Genomic DNA, 20,906 nt, shown 5'->3' on the forward strand with positions numbered 1-20,906 from the left:
CCGTGTCATCGCTAAGCGATATATCGGTTTGTATGGCTTGCGCGCTTGAAAACACTGTTTCAGGAAAGCAATTAACCTAATATAACGTGGCACTATTTGTTAAACAAATTCATGTGCTTAAACATGTTTTATTACCCGCATTTAGTTGGCTGTTTTACTATTTATCTATCGATTTACTGATTACGTATAGCAAGATGGTCTTACTACTACTTTTGGGTATTATTTTGTATCAGTTGTATGGTCACACTACGTTGCAAGTTTTGAAAGTGAATTTTTAAATTTTTATTATCGACAAAATAAATCGATTTTTGGTATAATATTTTTTTCTTAGATGATTATTTAGACTAATAATACGTCTATATTTATGTGCATGTGCTCACTGTCACAGCTTATTGACAATCTTGAAGATTTCCTTGGCTCTCTGGTTTCCATTCACCACATAGGCCAGCGGATCGTCACGACTGGATTCCATTAGGTTTTCGCACGATTCCTGGCCGATGTCGAACATAAAGGATGTGTCGATATCCTGCGGCAACTTGCCGCGCAGGAAGCTGATCTCGTTGTCGGCCAGCGATGTTTTCCGGGACAAAAGCAGTGCGGACAGGTAACGTGGTTGCTTCTTTTTCTCGGCGCAGTGCATCACCAGGCCCCAGGTATCGTAATCCGTGTCCAAAACGTATGTGTTGTAGATGCCCTCATCTGGAAGGGGGTATCTTCTATTATATGCGTTTAGAAACTTAAATGCTGTTTAATTATATCTTAAACCCGGGCAGATCGAATTTATTACACTTTGCTCTTAAAAGTATGCACTTAAATATTCCATCAGTAAATTCCGGTGCATACTTTTAGGCACTAAATGACATGGCATTATAGGCATTATTAGCCATAATAGTTGCCATAATATAATGTAATAACATATTTCAACAAAATTTGGAAAGCGTTTTAGTTTGAAATTTGCTTGTGAAAAACCTTTTCTTTACTTACATATGTCCTCCGTGTGCTGCCAATGTCCTGGCTCTTCGAATTTGGGTATCATCCAGGTGATGTTGCCCACCAGCTTCTCGCGCAGCGGATCCTCCGCGAATATGTAGCTAAAGTTCATCGTTATCTAATTGAATTAGAAATCCAGTAATTATTTGTAACGGGTATGGAGATCCTTGCAGCCACTCACATGTTGATCCTCTTTGGAGAAGGAGAAGTGACTGCGCATGCACGCGTATTCCGGAAGTTCCTCTGTGGATGCGTAATACTGAACCACGTGCCAACAGCCCATCATGCGTTCCAAATCGAAGTTTTTAATGGCGCCCACCTGTAACGGAAATTTGATAACCATAATAATTTATAATACTATTGTTAGGTGATCTTTATAATGTTAACATTATAGCCTCTTCAGATCCTGAAAGCTTTATGTATATTTATTTCAATTACTTAGCAGTAGATTTAGAAGGTTTTCCAAAGGTTTTAGGTTTTTTGTATGGAAAGTTAAGTGTAGGAGCATTAGTATGACATTTGTGAGGACAAGGCTGCTAATAAATAAGCGCAATAAACGCTTAGGCCACAAATGACTCTTGGCTGAAATCCCCCTCGCCCTCCCCCCTCCCGTTGGCTAGCTGCATGTATTTACATTGTTTGCCCTGGCGACCACAAAACAAAACAAACTTCAGGTTGGTGAAAGAGTTGAAGAAGCGACAGACGACGAAAGCCGTTAGCGCTGTCACCGTGATTGACTACTGACATTTCATTGAGAAGTCACTATGCCCGTCTCTCTCTCTCTCTGCGCCGCTGTTGCCATCTCTATCGCTGTCTTGCAAGACGCGACGCGCAGACACGGAGACACGCGAGTTTCAGACGAAAGACAGCCTCTGATTGATGCGCCTCAAAAGCGCATTGCACCGCATGTGTCGCCCCCCGCTTTCCCACCACCCCCCTTTTCACTTGGGCCCCCCCCCTCATCTCGTTAGCCTCTGTCCTCGCGCCGTCTCTTTCTTCGGGTCTCTACGTGCGTGTCTTTTGTCTATTCTCGCTGATTGTTTTCTGGCTTTTGGCTCGCTTTTCGGTATTTGTATTCGTAGCAGTATTTGTCGAACTGCACCTGCATCAAAGTGCAATTGTCGCCGCCAACGGAGATGCAGACGTAGAAAACAGGGGGGGAGGGCGGGCAGAGCAGAGAAGAGAAGAGAAGAGGAGCGGAGTGGAGAGAAGACAGCGAGACTCAGACGACGTCTGAGCCACTTAGAAAGTGTGATTGATTTTGGCATCGGTGTGAGCCCATTTCTTCTGCCTGCCTCTTTCTGCGCTCGCTTCATGTCCCATTCATTCTACTCGCTAGAGATGGAACGTGCATGGATTACCCAGTGAGGCAGGATACAGATAAATCTATTACAAATCTATTATTACTTTTATATCACTACATTGCACTATCTGGAAGGTTAGAGTTCAGCTTTTTAGCCACAAAATCGTTTCAGTTGAGGAAGTTCAGCTATAGACACAGTTATTTTTGCCAGCTAAGTAGATGGTGTCATCACTAGCGACTTGAAATATGTCCGGCATATTGATGAGTCTTTGGGCTTGACTCGCTTTTGGCTTGGTTTTGGATTTGAGATGCTCGCCTCCTCCGGCGGCTGTGCTTAGAATGAAATCGAATCGGAGCGTTGCCAAAGAAAGTGATCCAGTTAGGAGAGGCCCGGGACGTGACCAGGGACGGTAACCTGTACATCCAGAGCTGCACCTGCGCCCGACTATCCAATGGATCGCCTCGACTGTCTGCCGTTCTACTCGCTTTGCTATTTAGCCAGGTGACCTTAATATCCGGTTGTTTTTGAAACAAATGCTATTATGTTTTCTAGTTATAACAGGGTTTCAGTCGCAATTTGAATTTCATAAGGGGCTTTTTGCTTAGCGGGCAAAGGAATGAGTCATACTATGAACTACACTCATGCATATTTATTTATGTGCTTAGTTGACCTTGATGGGAGTGGGTGGAATGGCTGGAGTACATACCTTGGGACACCGATTGCTGGGACCTGAGCGCCTCCTGGTTTGATAGGCATTGCTATTGTGTCGTGTCCACAGATTGCCATCCACCGGGCTGAGTAAAGCATCCAGGATGATTATGAGCACGGCGATCAGCAGGAGCGATCCAGTCCTGCCCATGATCGCTGGCATTATTCCGGATTATTGTCGTCAATCTTCCGGCGGTCTCAGACGCTCGATCTCCGTTGCGCTTTTAGCTGGCACTGTTTTCGATGGCACTGCGCCATCTCCGCGAGCAACATGCGACATTAGCATCCAGCAGCAATAACACTGTAAAAAAAATATTGGAAAATTTAGAAGAGAAGTCTTGGAATGGTAAGTAAGTGCTAAGTATCATTGCGCTGCTTAAATGTATGGATCTTAATGTAATGGAATAAATCTCAAATATTTCTTGTTTTACACAACATTTGAATTATGAAATGTTTGAAAAACAAATTATTTGTATAACTCAAATGTTGAGATTTGCTTTTCCGAGTGCTGAACAAATCGGAACGCAACGGATTCGGATGTTTTTGCGGATAAGGCGCCTTCTTATTGCCACAGAATTCTATGGGAATAGCTGTGGCTGGGTCATTATCGGGTGGCTGGAAATAAATGCGACATTACTGAGCACTTGGCTGGATTTTAGCTATATGTAGGAGTTGATTAGAGTTGAGAGAATGTTACATGTTGGCTTACCATTTGAGTACAATACACAGAATTAAATTGTTAATTAAAAATAGAAACTTTATGATTCCAGGATATGGTTTGACCTACCTTTCCACTGCTTCCTGGAATCACTAGCACCGAAAGTTTAGCGGGTTTCCACGGCGATGCCATCTCTTTCCAGCATTTTAATATTGGAACTTAATCAGCCGCCACTGCTTCTCCCCTCGCTCCCCGCTCCCATGCACTTGCTCTCTTTCCAAGAGCGCGGGTGAGTTAGTCGCTCTTATCAATTGTAACGTCCGTTTTGCCAGTAAAGTCCAGTCAACGCCTTCCAATGCACACACATATATAATTATATATTTATATATATATACGTATATGGAAATATATAGAGTCTGAGGAAGGGGGGTAGGTATTTTTGGCTGCATCTTGTTTTCACTTGTCGCATGGATGCAGATTTCCAGATTTCCAGGCAACTTTCTCGCCGCGGAGAGCGAATTTTTCGGGGTAGTGTGTGCGGGAAGGGTAAGTGGCGAGCGGTGTGCGGTGAACGGCGAGTGGAAACAGGAAACATTTTAATAGCCAGCAAATTTATTCTTTACGATCGCCAGAACGAACAGCGCGATCCGCTGGACACTTTCTCTTTATTGCGAAACGAGTTGCGCGGCATTTTCACGACCGGACTGGAATGAAACTGGACATCCTCGAAGGTTGCTACTTTTGCCGCCGCCGCTTCTTCTTCCGCCTGCGTCTGCAAGCATAGCTTCTTTTTGCATCGCTTTTTTTTTTGTAGCTTCTCTCATTTCTTTTGGAGTTGTCTGGTTTTTTGTTGGCCAGCCCAAAAAAGCGGCGCAACTTTCGTCGCCGCATTGCGTTGCGATGCGATGCGTTAGCGGCCAGTTCCGGCTTCTACGGCAGCTCCTTCCCTCGCCTTTCTCCCACCTTTCGCCGCCACCTCCCCCCCTCCATTTCGCTCTCCTTCGCCATCGCAGACGCACCGAAGCGAAAAGCGGCTCTTAATGCGGCAGCGAAACGAAATGAAACGAAAACGAACTAAAGCAACAAGTGCGCGCAATCGAAGAAATGTCGCCTACTCCTTTCGCTCTCCCGCTCTCTTTCCATTCGCTCTGCTCTCGCTCTTCCTAACTGGAGCATGTATGTGTGTGTGCGTGCGGATGAATGAAAACCAAGATCAAGGGCGGATAAAGGGCAGGATCAGCGGGGAGGTACGAAGATAGAGAAACCGAATAAGTAGGCCAGCATTCCCACAAACCCTTAACCCATATGTGGGCAACCATTTTGAAGCCTTATCAACTAAATATCAAGGAAATCTATAAAATGTCTACAAATATGGAAATATATTAGCCAATTTGAGTAATTTTAAAATGAATTAGACTATGTATTAAATAGTTGAAGGTTAATAAAGAGGTTATAGAACTTTTTTGCGAATTATTAAGTTGGTTGTTTATTGAAATGTTGTTTCTTTTTACTGCTCCCACTAGTTTTTCGCAGTGTGCTCATCCGGCTGCGCATCGAGCTTACTCAATGAACGACTCTGGCTGAGATCTTTCGGACACGCCAGCCGCTCATCCATCCATCGCATCCATTCCATCCATCCAACCGAAATGGCCACATAAATGGGGGTCTGCAGCCGGAATCGGAATGCCTCGCACACTGGGAGTGCCACACCCGAATCCGAACCCGAATCCGAATCCGCATCCGAAACTGAATCTGAATCCGACGGCGAATGTGAGTTGGCATCCAAAAAGCTGAATGGGGGGCAACAACAGGTGGGGCAACTCAAAATCTGTGCAGCCGGAATCGGAATCCACAGGTGAGCTTCAGCTTAAGCTTGAGCTACAGGTGACAGTCGACGGAATGTCTGGCGCGGTGCGGTGTGGAATGTCAAACGTTTATTTGCCGGTAATTAAATTTGAAAATGATTTAAATTTCACCAGCGCATATTCCAAATTGGTCTTAACACTTTCTTTCGCAGCATCGCGTTTTCTGTCTCTTTTCGGCCAATTGGCCACCACCCGCAAGCCGAGCTGATGACCCATCCAGCTAACCTAACCCCCCCCTTTTTTCGATCCCCCGCCCATGGACAAGCTGTGGGAGCAATTCGGCTGATTGGAGATTTGTTTTCTATTTGCAATTGATCGATGCCCGCCTGCGAAGCCTGCCAAGCAATCGGCAACAACAGCCACACATAAAATGGTAAAAAATAAAACGCAACAAAAAAAAATTGGTAGAAAAATACAAAGAAAAAAGTAAGAAACGTTAACGCAGAAATTGAATTGAGCTGGACGCTGGTGGATGATGGTGTCCACGTCCGGTGGGTTCGTTAATGGCATACCGAACTGGGGAGCAGGCCGATGGATTGGATTATGGTGCCACTACAACTTTCAGCTGCCAAGACAATGGACCTTCTTGATTAGCGCGATAGGCAAATTTCTCGTTTTATTGCAAATATATACATACATTATATATAAACTTATATATATTTACATACTTTGGAGTCCAAGACATCGACTAGTTGTAGAGTTCCATTTGTAGTTATAAAAAACAATGTTATAGATACACCATATAGATATCGTATCTTAAAGATATAACTTTACATTAATACATGCTACTTATTCTACTATACACATCCTATGTATCTATATGAAATTATATAGTTATATGTTCTATTATTAGATTATTTCTGAAAGAGACCACTCCATTGCAATTAGTTGCAATCTGAACCCATTCTCGCATCTAAACCAAGCTATTAAGATCTTTTCCTTTGCAAGTAACTCAACTTTTGCCCACGCTGCACTCGGATTCTGCATGATACTGGCCTGGCATGGAGTGGTGGCCATCAGCTGCTCCTCCAACTGAACTCGAGTGCGTGTGGCTTTCCCAGCCAGTGTGGGATTACTTGGAGTGCACTTGATGCCACATGGATCATGGCTAGTTTTCGCTGGCCACCGACTCAATTATGCAGCTACACAAGTCCGTAAATGCTGGAAAATCTGCGCGGTATTTAAGGGGTATGCAGGGGGATTTTCGTTGGGGATTGGGGTGGGGATTGGGGTCTGTGCGTGCCCTTCCCATGGCCACCATCCATCATCCGTCGTTGGAGCAACATAAACCCATCAAGTGGGTTCCGTTTTGTTTGCGCATGCGCGGCGCATTCAGCATCGATATTTCACGATCGTCGTCTGCGGCACTCAGACACTCGTTCGTTTTTTAGTTTTTTTTTTTATGGCTATGGAGTACAGAAATATAAACAAAATGGAAATGGAAAATGTGGGGGGGGGGGGGGGACAGGAGGATGGAGGCGACTTCGTGCTGCTATTTGGTGGTCCGCGATTTTGTTTTCATTTGGAAAGTGGGTGTGTTTGTCTAGCTGTCCGAATGGCCGAGCTCACAGACTCCCCAGATTCCCCAGACTTCCCCCAGACTCCCCCAGACCCCCCAGTCTCCCCCAGTCTTCCCCAGACTCCCCCAACTTCCCCAGTCTCCCCCAACTCCACAGACATCTCCAATGTCAACGCCTTGGTCACCAGTTGGCAGCTTTGGGTCTGGGAATGTGCCTCTCCTGATGGACTGGGGTCAACTGACAACTGAAAACTGAAATGTTTGAGCCCCAAAAGAAAGGAAATGCGCGGAATGTCGTGGAAAAACCAAGAAAAACGAGGAAAGTGATCTACGATGCTCTTCAAAGTGATCTTCCCAATATGAGGGGCAAGTTCAGCGCAGTCAAGTGGTCCATCTAATTTATGATGACATTTTGCATGATCTCTAAATTTTTACACTGAGTATTTAACTATTTTCGGGTTTCTAATTTACGAGTGAAAACTTAATTTATTATGTACTCAAAATAATTTGCGGTTTGAAGACAATTTTAAAAGTGTAATTAAGCTGTTTATCATTTCGATTTAGAAAAGTCATATCTCGCCATATTTCGAGCAAATTAAGTTGCGCCTTTTGTTAAAGTGTTACCCAAACCCATCGATATGAAAGTTCTCCGTTTCATTTCCCAGAAATAAAAACTTTCATGGCGAGAATGTAGCTCAAAAGTATTCAAAAAGTGTTCATACATACATACATACTTTTTTTTTGTTGCGGAACTTTCATAACCGATCGATGGATCCCATCCAGCCCCATTCATTCGATGAATGGGGTTCGTCCGCACCTGAAATTCCATTCGATTTCCAGGCTGTAGATATGGCCGCAGGCCAAGATACTTGCTCGGATACTTGCGATGCCGCGATACGTACTCTCAGATACCCCAAAGTACTCCCTCAGATACTCGAGATACTCACACTACACACATGTGTGTGTGCGTTCGAATCGAAGCGAATCGAATCGAATCGAATGGGATCGGATTGTAGATTGTATCATATCATATCGTATGGAATCGGATGAGGCGGACAAGTGGCAGTGGCGGACATGGGACTGCTTCGATTGGAGAATCTCTTTCGACAGCGGCTAATTGACTTTTAATGTTGTTTTATAGTGCCCATTATTCGCAGAGTGAAAGGTTATACTAGATTCGTTGACAAGTATCGAATTGCCTTGCCTACACTTTAAAAAAATGTTTTGAAATTTTTGTACTTTTGTGCGGGGTGCGGGGTCCAGGGTGCAAATATTGCTCCAAATTTGGAATGTCATACCTCGTTGAGTTCGTAATTAAATTTCCTATCAAACTGTGTTTTCAAAAAAAAAAATTTTTTTTTTCACTTTTCTTCCAATTTTTGATGATGATTTTTTGACGAAAATCGCTTTTCTGTTATTTTGCGACTATAAATATCAGTTTTTTGATCATAACATTCGAAATATTAGTCCGAATATGGAATGTGATACCTCGTTGAGTTTGTAATTAAATTTCCTATCAAACTGGTTTTTCAAAAAAATTTTTTTTTTTTTTTTACTTTTCTTTCCATTTTTGATGACGAAGAACTTATGTTATAATTTATAAGATTTTTAAGAACATCATGAAGGTAACATTTTGTCATACACTGAGTAAGGAGGAGTAAAGCACAAACTTCTATTGCGATTACTGGGACTTTTCTCGCAGTGTAAGCCAAACCAAATCTGCTCCCTTGGGTGGCAGCTGCTCCGCCTAATATTTCCACGCCCACAGCGCACAAAAAGTGTCTTCTCATGGCCTAATGGCAGCTATTGCTACTGTTTGCAGCTGCCGCTTTATGGCGACACACGGTGTTGTTGTTGCAGTTGCAGTTGCAGCAATTGTTGCTGTTGCTGCTGCTGCTGCCGTGGCACTTGTTGCTGTTGTGTGCTGTGTGCTGTCGGTGTTTTCACTTTGGTCGATATCTGCCATTGCCACCTTGTAACCCCTCTGGGCGCTGGCCAAGCAGACGAAAGGTTATACCAACAGCAGCAACAGCAGCAGCAGCAGCACGTTGCAGTTGCAGCAACAACAGCAGCAGCAGCAACAGCAGCAAGCGCGACAGATGACAAACGCAGGCTGTTTTGCCCGGCGATGATGAAGTGTCAATGCAATGAAAACTAAACCAATAAATTGTGAGAGCGACCCAAATAGTTGGCTAGAAAACCGGCGTGGCGAAGAGGATTTTGGCCCGGCAACTTATGTAGTACGTATGTATGTATCATACATACATATGTGTACATATATGCATGTACATATGTATGTATGTGTGTCCACTTGATGTGGCATTAGCTGCAGCCAGAACCGTAGAATCCCGATGGACGTACTTCGACCTGCTCCACCGGCATCTCGTTTTCACCCAGACCTTTTGCAACGCACAACAACAACAACAACAAACACACATGTGGCACCACATTTGGTCAGCCAACAAGCCCATAGCCCCCCGTACAAAAATACAACAAAAAGAGGAAAAAAAAAACACAAAAAAAAAGTAAGAAAATAAAAACGGAAAAAAAGTTGTGAGAAATTGAAGCGCAATTCAAGTCGGCGGCGGATGGTGAAAGTAACAAGATACTTTTAATAAGACATCTCGCGATGCCGCTTAAGATGCGTGAGGCGTGCGACCAGCGAAGCCAGCTGCCCTTCTTTATATGATATATGCTGCCACCGAGCCACCTTGCCACCAAGCCACCATGCCACCTTGCCACCATGCCACCATGCCACATACCAGGCTTGAGCTGCAGGTTCTTCCGCTGGGATTGGATTTGCTTTGCATCCATGCAAAATCGGCAGTAATTGACCAAGTTAGCAGACCAAGTTAGTGGACGGCAGACTGAATGGCGCGTGTTACTTAATGTGCGGTGTGCAATGTGTGCAGCGATAGACGCCACTTTCTGGCGGAACCGGAGCAGCTTTGGCCCCAACCACTGGCCACCACCACCACTCCAGCAATGACTCCAATCGAAATTACTCCAATTTCGAAACGGGTCTTTTTGGTCATATTTAGCAAACAGGAATGGAATGAATCGCGAGTTGGCGCCCCTAAAAACTCAAAACTACCAAGTGGCATCGAAATGGCGATGAAATGCTCCGGAACGACATGGAATCGTCATGGGGCATGGCGCACAGTGGGTCATTGGGTCATTAAAGTGGCCATCTAGACATTATGGCCTTCAAATTGACAGCATTGTTAAAATGTTGATTGCAACATTTACATTTCATTTGCGGCTGATTAACTAAATGATTTCATATTAAATGGAGCATTTCGAAAATTATTTCTTTTGCCTCCATTTTGATCCTTAATTGCGTTAATTTTAATACAATACAATGATATGAGCCCGGAATTTAACATTTTTTTTTGTTATGTAGGATTCTGTGAATTAAAAATGGTCTTTTTAGTAAAATATCTAACTACTTATCAATGCTAACGATCCCTATCACTTTTTGGGAAATATAGAATTTAATTTTTGGCTCGTATTTCGTATTTTTTATCATCAAAAATTTTAAAAAAATGGCAAAAAATTAAAAGCTTCAATTTAGAATTTAGAATAAACCATTATTTCCAAAGTTTTAGCACAATGCAGACTTTTAAGTTGCCCGATAATCAGGAAATGGGAGAGAGATGCATGCTTTTGCCCCACTGTGCCGTCTGGTTATCAATTGGCTTGGTTGTCGCTGGTGTTGCAGTTGCTCATCCTATTATTGCAACAAGAGCAAGTGGCGTACACTTATTGTTGTTGTTGTTGTTGCAGTTGGTGCAGTTGGTGTTACAGTTTTTGTTGTTGTGCTGTGTTGTGTTGTGTTGCTCGACAATGCCAAATGCGGCAGTTGGCAAAAATATTTTATGGAAAAGTGGCACAGTCGATGAAACATTACAAGGGGAGTCAAGAAAAAAAAGAAAAATAAACCACGATATCTCTGCCGCACTTGTTTGTGTGTCAGTTTTTACTTACTTTATTCACTGCCACCCCAACCAACTTGCAACACCCATTTGCCACCCACTTGGGGCACCCACTGGGGGCAGCGCAGCGTGCGGCAATCGTAGGGCGCCCACACACGCGTTGCCCCGCCGCTCGGCTTGATTGCTTGCCACAACTGGAGCATGGGCAGTGGCAGTGGCAGTCAATAATTGCGGAGTCCGCGTCTTGTGGGCTTGGTCAGTGTGGCAAGCAGTCGACTGTTGGCTGTTGGCTGGTGGCAGGAGGGGAATAGAAAGTGCAAACAGTTAGAGGACTTGTGCTGTGCCACATGCAATTGTCAACGAAGTTGTCTGCTGCTGCGGCTGCTGCTGCTGTTGCTGCTGTAACCCAGCGCAACTGAAAGTTGTACGCACATATATGTACATATGTATATATGTATGCATACATATGTATATGTATGTAAATCTATCTGCTGCCCAGTGTAAACAAACAGAAGGCTGGGGGAAACCAACTGGCGGCCGACGACGCATGCCACAAGCAGCAGCAACAACAGCAGCAGCAACAGCAACAGCAACAACAAAAGCAACAGCAACAGCAAGATGCAGCAATAGCAATAGCAACAACATGAGCAGTATCTGCAACAACAATAGGAGTATCCAAAGCAACAACAGTCAAAGCAGCAACATTTGGGCCCAAAAAGCGACACCAGCAGCAGCAGCAACATGCAGCAATAACAACAACTACAGCAGCAGCAGCAGCAACAACAGGCAGCAGCAACAACAACTACAGCAGCAACAACAACTACAGCAGCAACAACAACTACAGCAGCAACAGCAACATGCAGCAGCAACAGGCAGCAGCAACAGGCACATGCAACAACAACTGCAGCAGCAACAGGCACATGCAACATGAGCCGGCAAGCTGTACTCGAACAAGTCGTACTTGGCATCGTATTTTGGCTTGCCGCACTTGGCCGACTGCCTCACTGGAGGCCTCAATGGAATGGAAAGAAGAAATTTCGCTGCCGACGTTGACGTCGCGCTGCTGCCGCTGCTGCTGTTGCTGCTGCTGTTGCTGCTGCTGCTGCGCATGCGAAGTGTTCCGCTGCGAGAAAGCAGGTGTCTGCAGCATTCGGCGCTAAACCACGGCGCGAAGCAGACGCGTTGCTCCCTCTTTCTGCTCCTCCAGGCGCGATCGATCCTCGTTCTTCACAGCCGCCCCGCATGCATAGCAAAAAATCACAAATAATACAAAAAAAAAAAACGATCAAGATATATATGCGAGCGTAACGGCAACAAATCGAACAAATTAGCCAACTTACATATGTAAAAAGCGCATAGAAAAACAAACAAGTAAACAAACGTAAAGCAAACGTCAAACGTAACGGAACGGAACGTAAAGAACCGCTGGGAAAAACGGTTAGCAGCAAAGTGATCAACACGCTTTTTGTGTCCTTTTCTTTTGTTTTTTTTTTCGTTGTTGTTGTTGTTGTTTTTGTTTGCATTTTCTTTTGTGTGTGCTCCACTTGCGATCGTTAATTGTTGACCGCGTGCAACAACCGCCCCCCTCCTCCCATCGGCAACATCAGCGAACTGCAGCAGCATCAGCAACAGACGCAGCAGCATCTGCATCAGCAGCAACAGCAACCGCATCAGCAGCAACAGCAACCGCATCAGCAGCAGCAACTGCAGCAGTAGCAACAACATCATCGTAACGGCCACCGTTCCAAGTGCAACTGTTTTCGAAAGTTGCCGCTAACGCATCCTGTTTGTCAGCCTTCGGAATTTTGATTTTGATTTCGATTTGGAATTGAAATTAAGTTCGGAATCGAAACTTTAGCTGCAGCAGAAATTGGAATTGAGCCTAGGACCTTATAGGTAAGTGCCGGCTAGGATAGGATCCACAAGCCGGAAGTTGCCTCGTGCGCAGCGGAAACGGAAGCAGTAGAACAGCTGAGAGAGGATCCCAAATTATGAAAATGATGAGGGAAATAAGTGGTAGACATAAAGAGAGATCTTAACTTGGTGTTTTACTTACTCCTAGTAATCATGTTGCAGTTATCACTTGCAATTAATAAACTTACATACAGTACATATTTGATCTGAAGTGATCTTAGTTCAGCTATTTGGAACTTCTTTTAATAGAAATTATAGTTTTTCAACATAAATATGCGTTTCTCAGTGATCAAATACATCCTTATCAATAAAGATGGCTGAGGAACATAGAAGAACTTAAATTGATTATTAGAATCCAACGTTATAAGACAGCATTACATTTTCACAGACAAACTTGATTTCCAAATGATAACTTAAAGTGCAGGGAATTAAAACGTAAAACCTGAAAATAACTTAAAAGTATTAAATTGTTTTTTAAAAATGGGAAAACCTTGTCTTCTTAAACAAAGCCCTCAGTAAACTTAATTTCAAAGTGAGAAAATTATAAATTAAGCATTGATAATTAAAGGTAATGACAGGAGTCAGTAGTAAGTTTTCAAGGTCAATAAATAGTGAGTGTAGAATTCGCAGAATTCTTCCAGAGTGCTGCTTTCTCGCCTGCACTCTTTCTTCACTCTCTCTTTCGGCGGCATTTCCTCGCACCTTTGTCACCATCTTTGGCCTTCTAATTGGCCAACTAAGAGCGCTCGTATTTGTCTGGGCCAAGTTTGACCCACTTGAGTTATGGGGAAACCTATTAACACTTTTCACCTCCGCAGTTACCCTTTTATTTTCACAAGTGAGTTGTCATTACACAGGTTCTTTTCTTTCTCGCCTTGTCGCAGCTTCCCTTTCTTTCTTCTTTCTGTCTGTCTCTCTTTTTTTTTAGTAATCTTTTCATTTATGGTCAGCGGGTGGAGTTAGAAAGGGGAAAGAAGGGGGAGGGGAGGGGAAAAGAAGAGGGGGCGCAACACTTAGCAAGTCAATCAATCATCATTGAGTTGACTGAGAAATTGCTAATAAATTGCAATTAGCGGGCAACACTTTCATATAGCAGGTAACCATAACAATGTGAAGAAATAAAAGCGAAAAGCACTTTCTTCGCCGCTTCGTTCTCTCTGCCGCTTTCCGTTTCTTCAGCTTCCTCTGCTTATTCTTCTCCTTCTTCTCCTGCTTCTTCGCCTTCGCCTTCTCCTTCTTTGACCGCCCACAACAACACTACACATATCGAATAACGATAAACAAATTAATTACACACTTAACAAACAGAAACACCATCGCCATCATCACAATCACCAGCAGCAGCAGCAGCAGTAACGGCAGCAACATGCAACAACAGCAGCAGCAACAACAGCAGCAACAACAGCAGCAGCAGCAGCAGCAACAACAGCAACAGCAACAACACAAGCAAGTGCGCTGCAGAAATCTACGAAGAAACGTAGAAATCGGTGCTAAGAAGATTTGGCTGCCGCTTATCATTTTCCTTTCACTGCAGGTGAGTTGAGCCGATGCAAATAATTGAAATCAATTGAAGCCATAAGCCGCAGACACAACGGCAGCTTAAAAAGATAATTCCCATTAGCAGCAGCCGGCTTAAGCTTCTCTCACTTTCAGTGGCGTGCGTGGCTTTTTATTAGAGGGGGGAATTTATTTCGCTTCAGCTGAAGGCTTCCAGTTTGGAGACAGTCTTATAAAATATGCACGTAAAGAAGTACGTAAATATTAGAAGGGGGTTTTTAATAAAAAATTAAATATTCGAAAAAATGTGTAGTTCAAAACGAAAGCGTTTAACAATTCATTTATTTAATAATTAGTTCAGACGGTGATTATTATTATCTACGATATAGAGACCAAGACCCCCTTTTCTGCGCCACTGCTACGCATCCTGCTCTCTCCGCCACGCTCCCTCTCCTTCTGTCTGCCTGTCGTCTGCCGCGACGTGTGCGTGCGAGTCCAAGTGTGCCAGTGTGCGAGTGTGTGAGTGAAAGAGCGCCTCTACCGGAATGAAACGGAATGAAGAGGAACTGAACTGAACTGAATGGAACGCCATGGAATGGGTGGGAATGTGCGGGAATGTGTGGGAATGGGTTGGATGGGACGTGTAATTGGCATGGCCTCGTTTCTCCGGCTTGTGCGAATGTTACATGCGCTGCTTTTAGTTCCTGGAACCAATCAGGAACATATATATGTATGTATGTGTATATATATGATATCGCAGTGACCAGCGGGGAAAGTAACGGAAAATCGAGTAATTAGTGCGCGTAATGGAAAGGATACTGCACATTGCAGATGCCATCTCTGGAATTTAGAAACTTAACGTTGCAAGGCGGTGTTTCAATTAATTCGCAAAGATTGCTCCACTTCAGTTATGTAGACACATTTAGATGGATATTAGCAACTATTTGAGGCAACGTGCTTTATTATAATATTACAGTATAAAACGTACTCTATTATGATATTACACTATACAGCACATACACTCAAAAAACCACGTTTATTCGCCGCATTCCTTTCTCTTTTCCTTTTCGCCTTTTTGGCACATAATAAAATTCCATGTGCATCCCATGTCGCCTAGGTAATACCCATGCCACATGCCCCAATCCCCACTCCCCATCCTCCCAGTCCGAATCTCCTTGTGTCCAGCGTTCATGATGTTAGAAAGTTATTCTTTTTGTTGTTCGCCAGCGTTTTTTCGGCCATTCTGGGGGGCGATGACACAATTTAGCCGGGCCAAAAAAAGCATAGGAAAACGAAGCATTTCCATTTCCATTGCTTTAACGAGCGGCAGCATGTGGTGGCAGCATCATCTCCACTTTTCGCCTCCTTTTCGCTTTCATCTTGGGGTCGAGAAATGCTGCCAAACGGCCTGGCGTTCACCTTTGACCCTCCATCCTCCATCCTCTATCCCCCATCCCAACATGCTCCTCCATGCCCAAGTGGTTGCCAAATTCCGATTCTCTGCTAATGTTTCACTTTCTCCCGATTTGGTGCGCTGCCAGGCAGACAGCCTCTTCCCGAAATCCCCCTCAAAAAAAAAAAAACAAAAAATAAAAAAAATAGCCTAGCACCATGCATTGGTCGAGGTCAAGATTGGCAACAACAGCCGGTTTCTTCTGTCTCCTGTCTTCTGTCTTCCGTCTCTAGCCTTGAGTCTTGAGTCTTAAGTCTTGAGTCTTGAGTCTTGAGACTTTAGTCTTTAGTCACATCATTAGTCTTCTCCATTTCGTATTACGTGGGGGACCGCAAGGGGGGGCTTGAAATGGAGGATTTGGGAGGGGGCGCCCCTTGAGACTCACGACTTCCCACTGGCTTGGATGGGCAAACAGTGAAGCCCACTTGGCACACATTTCAATTAACGCAGCTCCCCCGAGATGATTAGTTTCTGGTTGAAGTCGCATATGAGTTGCAAAACGAAGCAGGTTACATTTCACAAAGAAGAAGTCGGCCAAAAGTGTTTTTTTTTGGTATAAATACACATATAATCACAAGTAGAATTTGAAATAATTGTATACAAATGTCTAGGTTTTTATAACATTTTTTTGGTTTATTTTTTCTCTGTGCGATTTGCCCGAATTTGAGCATAGTTTTTTGGTATTCATCGCTTGACGCTGCAGTTGCTCCAAATCACGTAGCCGCATGCTAATTTGATTCTAGAATTTTGAGCAGTGGGTTTTGCTGGGTTCGTGGGCCACTTGTTTGCCATCCGTAGCCTCCAAGCATGTTGCCCCATCGAGCATTTACAATTTTACCATTTACTTGCTTGCTTGCTTACTTACTTGCTTTTTGTCGTCAATTGTCTGCCGCGCTTGCCACATCACTTTCTACCAAACAGGATTGCTTCAGGATGCCGCCGTCTCAGCCGTTGCGACATCCCAACTTAAGACTACAAAAAAAAAAAAAAGAAATATAAAAATCCAATACCTGAGATACTGAGACACTGGGACACTCGGATGCTCAGTTTTCTCAGCTTCAGCTTCCCAGTTGGCGGAGAAAGTTGTTTTCGGCGGTGCGGCACAGATTTGGCCAAATGGGATGCAGCCTCGCCATCTTCGCTGGGCATCTTCATCATGGGATTGCTATGGGTATGGGTATGGGTATGGGTATGGCTATGGGTTTTGGGTATGGGTATGAGTATCTTGGCCATGATCGCCATTTCCATGGCCATGGCCATCATCGTCGTCCACCTGTCCGCAATTGCTCCAGTGCTTCCACCTCCTGCCGCTCTCTCATCTAATTGCCAAGATAGGCAGGGAAGTGCAGGCAACTTGGCAACTTGGCGAGTTGGTAACTGAATCAGTCCAGTTGTTGGCGACAAGTACACGGCCAAGCCATCGTCGTCGTCGCGGATCAAGATCTTCCTGAATGGCCAGGCGAAATGAAGAAATGTAGAAATGGTCACCCGGAACATGGCCACTGGCCACTGGCCACTGGCCACTGGCCAATCCAAACTGCCAAGCGGCGAGTGAAGGACGCAAAAAGAAAGTAATGGAAAATTAATTAAGTTTATTAGCAGATCGCACAGTTGGTCACAAGCTGCGACATGGGAATCTTGATTAGAAAGGATGGATGGCTTATATATAGAAGATGTTTCAACATTTTCAAGATGCTACAGTTGCAGAGAGAAAGGTTTTACTTGTATGTTTATATACTTAACTAACTTTCTAGCAATTTAGCAGTTCTACAGTTCTACAGTAAGAACTGGAAATTAATATTCCATTTCATATTAATATTACTAGAAGAGCTGTTGCTTCCCATCCATCCGGCATCTAATTTATCTGGATGGTATCTAATCTGTTAGGTGGCTATTATCGGGTACACATCACCATCATTCCAGCCCGGCATCTCCTACTCCATGTTCAATCTGGGTCTTGAATGTCTGGTGTCTGGTGTCTTGGGTCTTCCGTCTTCGGTCTTCCGTCTTCGGTCTTTCGGGTTGGGTCCGTGGCTCCATGGTCTATGTTATATGGTCTATGGTCCATGGTCTCTGGTCTTTTGTTTGTGTAGTAGTCGTCTGGTCTAGCCCGGTCTGGTCTGGTTCTAGCCTTGACATCGCCTTTTAAGCCAGGCGGATCTTCATGGCAATTGGGTCGCCGCATGTTGCATGTGGCACAAGAAGAGTTGCTGGTTGGAAAACAGAAAACAGAAAACGGCAAACGGCAATCGACAAACGGCAAACAGACGGCGGAAAAAAGCGAAATTGTTGCAGTGCCAGTGGTTTTTTCTCTTTCTCCACGGCTTTTTGCTGCCTTATGCAATTGAGTTGCATGCCGCATCCGCCTTGCAATCAGCCTACCCCACTTGCCACTTGCCACTTGCTGCTCTGCGCCCATTCCATTGGACATTCCGCAACTGAAATCAAACCGTTCTTCAGCGCAACTTCTCATTCTCATCTTTTCACCCTCTCCACATTTAACATCAAAAAAATGGGGCTACAGGTCGCACTCGTTTGCGCGGACGATGTGGAGGTGGTGAAGGCGATTGCCGGCGGACCCGACGACGATCTGACCATCGCTCTTGGGGATCACGAGAACGAGCTGGACCAGATGGCCCAGGAATCGGAGCAGGAGCAGCAGGCCCAGGCGCAACAGCAGCAGCAGCAGCAGCAACAGCAGCAACAACAGCAGCAGCAACAGCAGCAGCAGCAGCATCAGCAGTTGCCGCAGATCCAGATGCAGTTGCCGCAATCGGTGCCCAAGGTGCAGGTGCACTACCAGCACAACATGCCACAGCCGCCACCAAATGTGGCACTCACCATGCGCAGTAAGTGCAAACAGCTAGCTCCACTGCAGTATGTAGTATTTAGTTTATTAATATTAAAATAAATATTGAAATCCCACAGATAATCATCAGAACATCCCGCTGAGCTTTGGCCAGCCGTTTGGACCTCCACCGCCACCGGGTGCCCAGTTCTACAAGGGACCACCGCCGCCGCAGTTGCAGCAGCGACCGCAGCCACCGCCGCAGTTGCAGTTGCAGGTGCAACCGCAGCAGCAACAGCAGCAGCAGCAACATACGCAGCAGCAGCAGCAGGGGCAGCAGCAGCAGGTGCAGGTGCCCGACTTAAGTGTGGGCGGATCGAGCAACAATGAGATCTGGGCGGCACCTGTGCAGGATATGCCCAAGATTGTGTCGCTGGACGTCAAGTGCGAGAAGAACGGCATGAAGGTGTTCGTGCAGTTCGACAAGCCCTTCAATGGCATCGTCTTCTCCAAGGGTCACTACAGCAACATGAACTGCGTCCACTTGCCATCGGGATTGGGACGCAGCTCGGCGACCTTTGACATTGGACTGCATGAGTGCGGCACCGCCGGCAATACGGACAACTATGGCCAGGGCTATGGCCACGAGGCGGGCAGCACGGGAGCTGGAACGTATTTCGAGAACATCATCGTCATCCAGTATGATCCGCAGGTGCAGGAGGTGTGGGATCAGGCCAGGAAACTGCGTTGCACGTGGCATGATCAGTACGAGAAGAGCGTCACCTTCCGTCCGTTCCCCGTCGATATGCTGGATGTGGTGAGGGCCGATTTTGCTGGCGATAACGTTGGCTGCTGGATGCAAATCCAGGTGGGCAAGGGTCCGTGGGCATCGGAGGTCTCTGGCCTGGTCAAGATCGGCCAGACGATGACCATGGTGCTGGCCATCAAGGATGATGACTCCAAGTTCGATATGCTGGTGAGGAATTGTGTGGCGCACGACGGCAAGCGGGCGCCCATCCAATTGGTGGACCAGCGTGGCTGTGTCACCCGACCCAAGCTCATGTCGCGCTTCACCAAGATCAAGAACTTTGGCGCCTCAGCGTCCGTGCTGTCCTATGCCCACTTCCAGGCCTTCAAGTTCCCGGACTCAATGGAGGTGCATTTCCAGTGCACCATCCAGATCTGTCGCTACCATTGTCCCGAGCAATGTTCGGCGGAAACGAACCTGCAGGATGTCCACCACCTGCAGGTGGGTCCAGAATCGCAATACGGACCGCCGCCGCAACTCCATGTGGATGCCTACCATGTGGCCAGCGCGATTGGCAAGCGGCGGGATGAGCGCAGGGTGCAGCGACGTGCTCGAGCGGTGGCCGAACCGCAGGTGGGTCTGAATCGGATCATCAAGGTGGTCTCCTCCGGCGATCTGACCTTCGCCATCGATGAGCAGGCCGGTGGTAATGGTAATGGTAATGGTAGCTCAACGAATGGCGCCAACTCTGGCGTGGATCGCAGTCCACAGACCATGGTATTTCCATTGCGCGAGGAGGGCTTGATCTGCATGACCACGCCGGGCTTTGCCATCACGCTCATCGTTCTCCTGGGCATCCTGGTGACGTCCTGCCTCACGTCCGCCGTCCTCTACGTTCGACTGCGTCCGTTCTCATCGTTCGCCGGCAGCGCCAAGGAGCGCGCGGTGGCCTTCACGAATCCCCAGCTGGCACCGCTGCCCGTCATCCAGCTGCCCTCGCCGGCGGATCTGCAGGGAACGCTCTCCAAGAAGCGGGCGATGTCGTGAGCACGCCACCGACTGTGCGACTGCAACTAGTTACACGGGCGGATTACCGATTGGCGGCGGCTGGGCAATGGCACTACTGATAGCTTCTATGGAATCACGTCTTTTGGTTGAAAAACAGTATAAATTGTTTTCAAAACCGTTCTTAAAGTGATCAAATTCTAGAATTCAAATTGAAATTGGCTTGAATCAATTTAATTATATTTTTGTGTTAGTAAAAATATTCAAATGCAATGAGACCGATTTGAAGAGTAACTGCCATTGGTGCCATCACTAGCTACTGCGTTTCGCCAGCGCTTCCGTTTCCGGTTCTAGGTACAGTTGTGTCTGCGTCTGCGGCTCTTAAATTTGTAGCGTACACTTCGTTAGTATAATTTTTGATACAAATCATTTAACATTAACTCAAGCCGTTTACTGGGTTCTCCTCCTCCTCTTCCACTTCCACTTCCTTTTCCACTTCCACTTCCACTTCCTCTACCTTTT

At 45.6% G+C, this 20,906-nt stretch overlaps 2 protein-coding genes across 2 annotated transcripts; one reads left to right on the forward strand and one right to left on the reverse strand.

Moving 5' to 3' along the window:
* Window positions 1–267: 267 nt before the first annotated feature.
* LOC120455790 lies at window positions 268–3,242 on the reverse strand. The gene is made up of 4 exons (XM_039642247.2): window positions 3,001–3,242; window positions 1,172–1,309; window positions 985–1,108; window positions 268–699 (listed from the first exon to the last, which is right to left on the reverse strand). Exons 1-4 carry the CDS (start codon window positions 3,163–3,165, stop codon window positions 383–385), a joined length of 744 nt encoding a protein of 247 aa, XP_039498181.1. The 5' UTR covers window positions 3,166–3,242; the 3' UTR covers window positions 268–382.
* Window positions 3,243–14,295: 11,053 nt separating this feature from the next.
* Window positions 14,296–20,473, forward strand: LOC120455928 (the record flags this gene model as incomplete). Its single annotated transcript, XM_039642454.1, has 3 exons — window positions 14,296–14,427; window positions 18,368–18,692; window positions 18,772–20,473. Coding segments are annotated over 3 exons (2,112 nt in total), but the record flags the coding sequence as incomplete, so codon positions are not given.
* Between the last annotated feature and the right edge of the window lie 433 nt (window positions 20,474–20,906).

Source organism: Drosophila santomea, chromosome X (assembly GCF_016746245.2).
Source record: "Drosophila santomea strain STO CAGO 1482 chromosome X, Prin_Dsan_1.1, whole genome shotgun sequence".
Lineage (NCBI taxonomy): Eukaryota > Metazoa > Arthropoda > Insecta > Diptera > Drosophilidae > Drosophila > Drosophila santomea.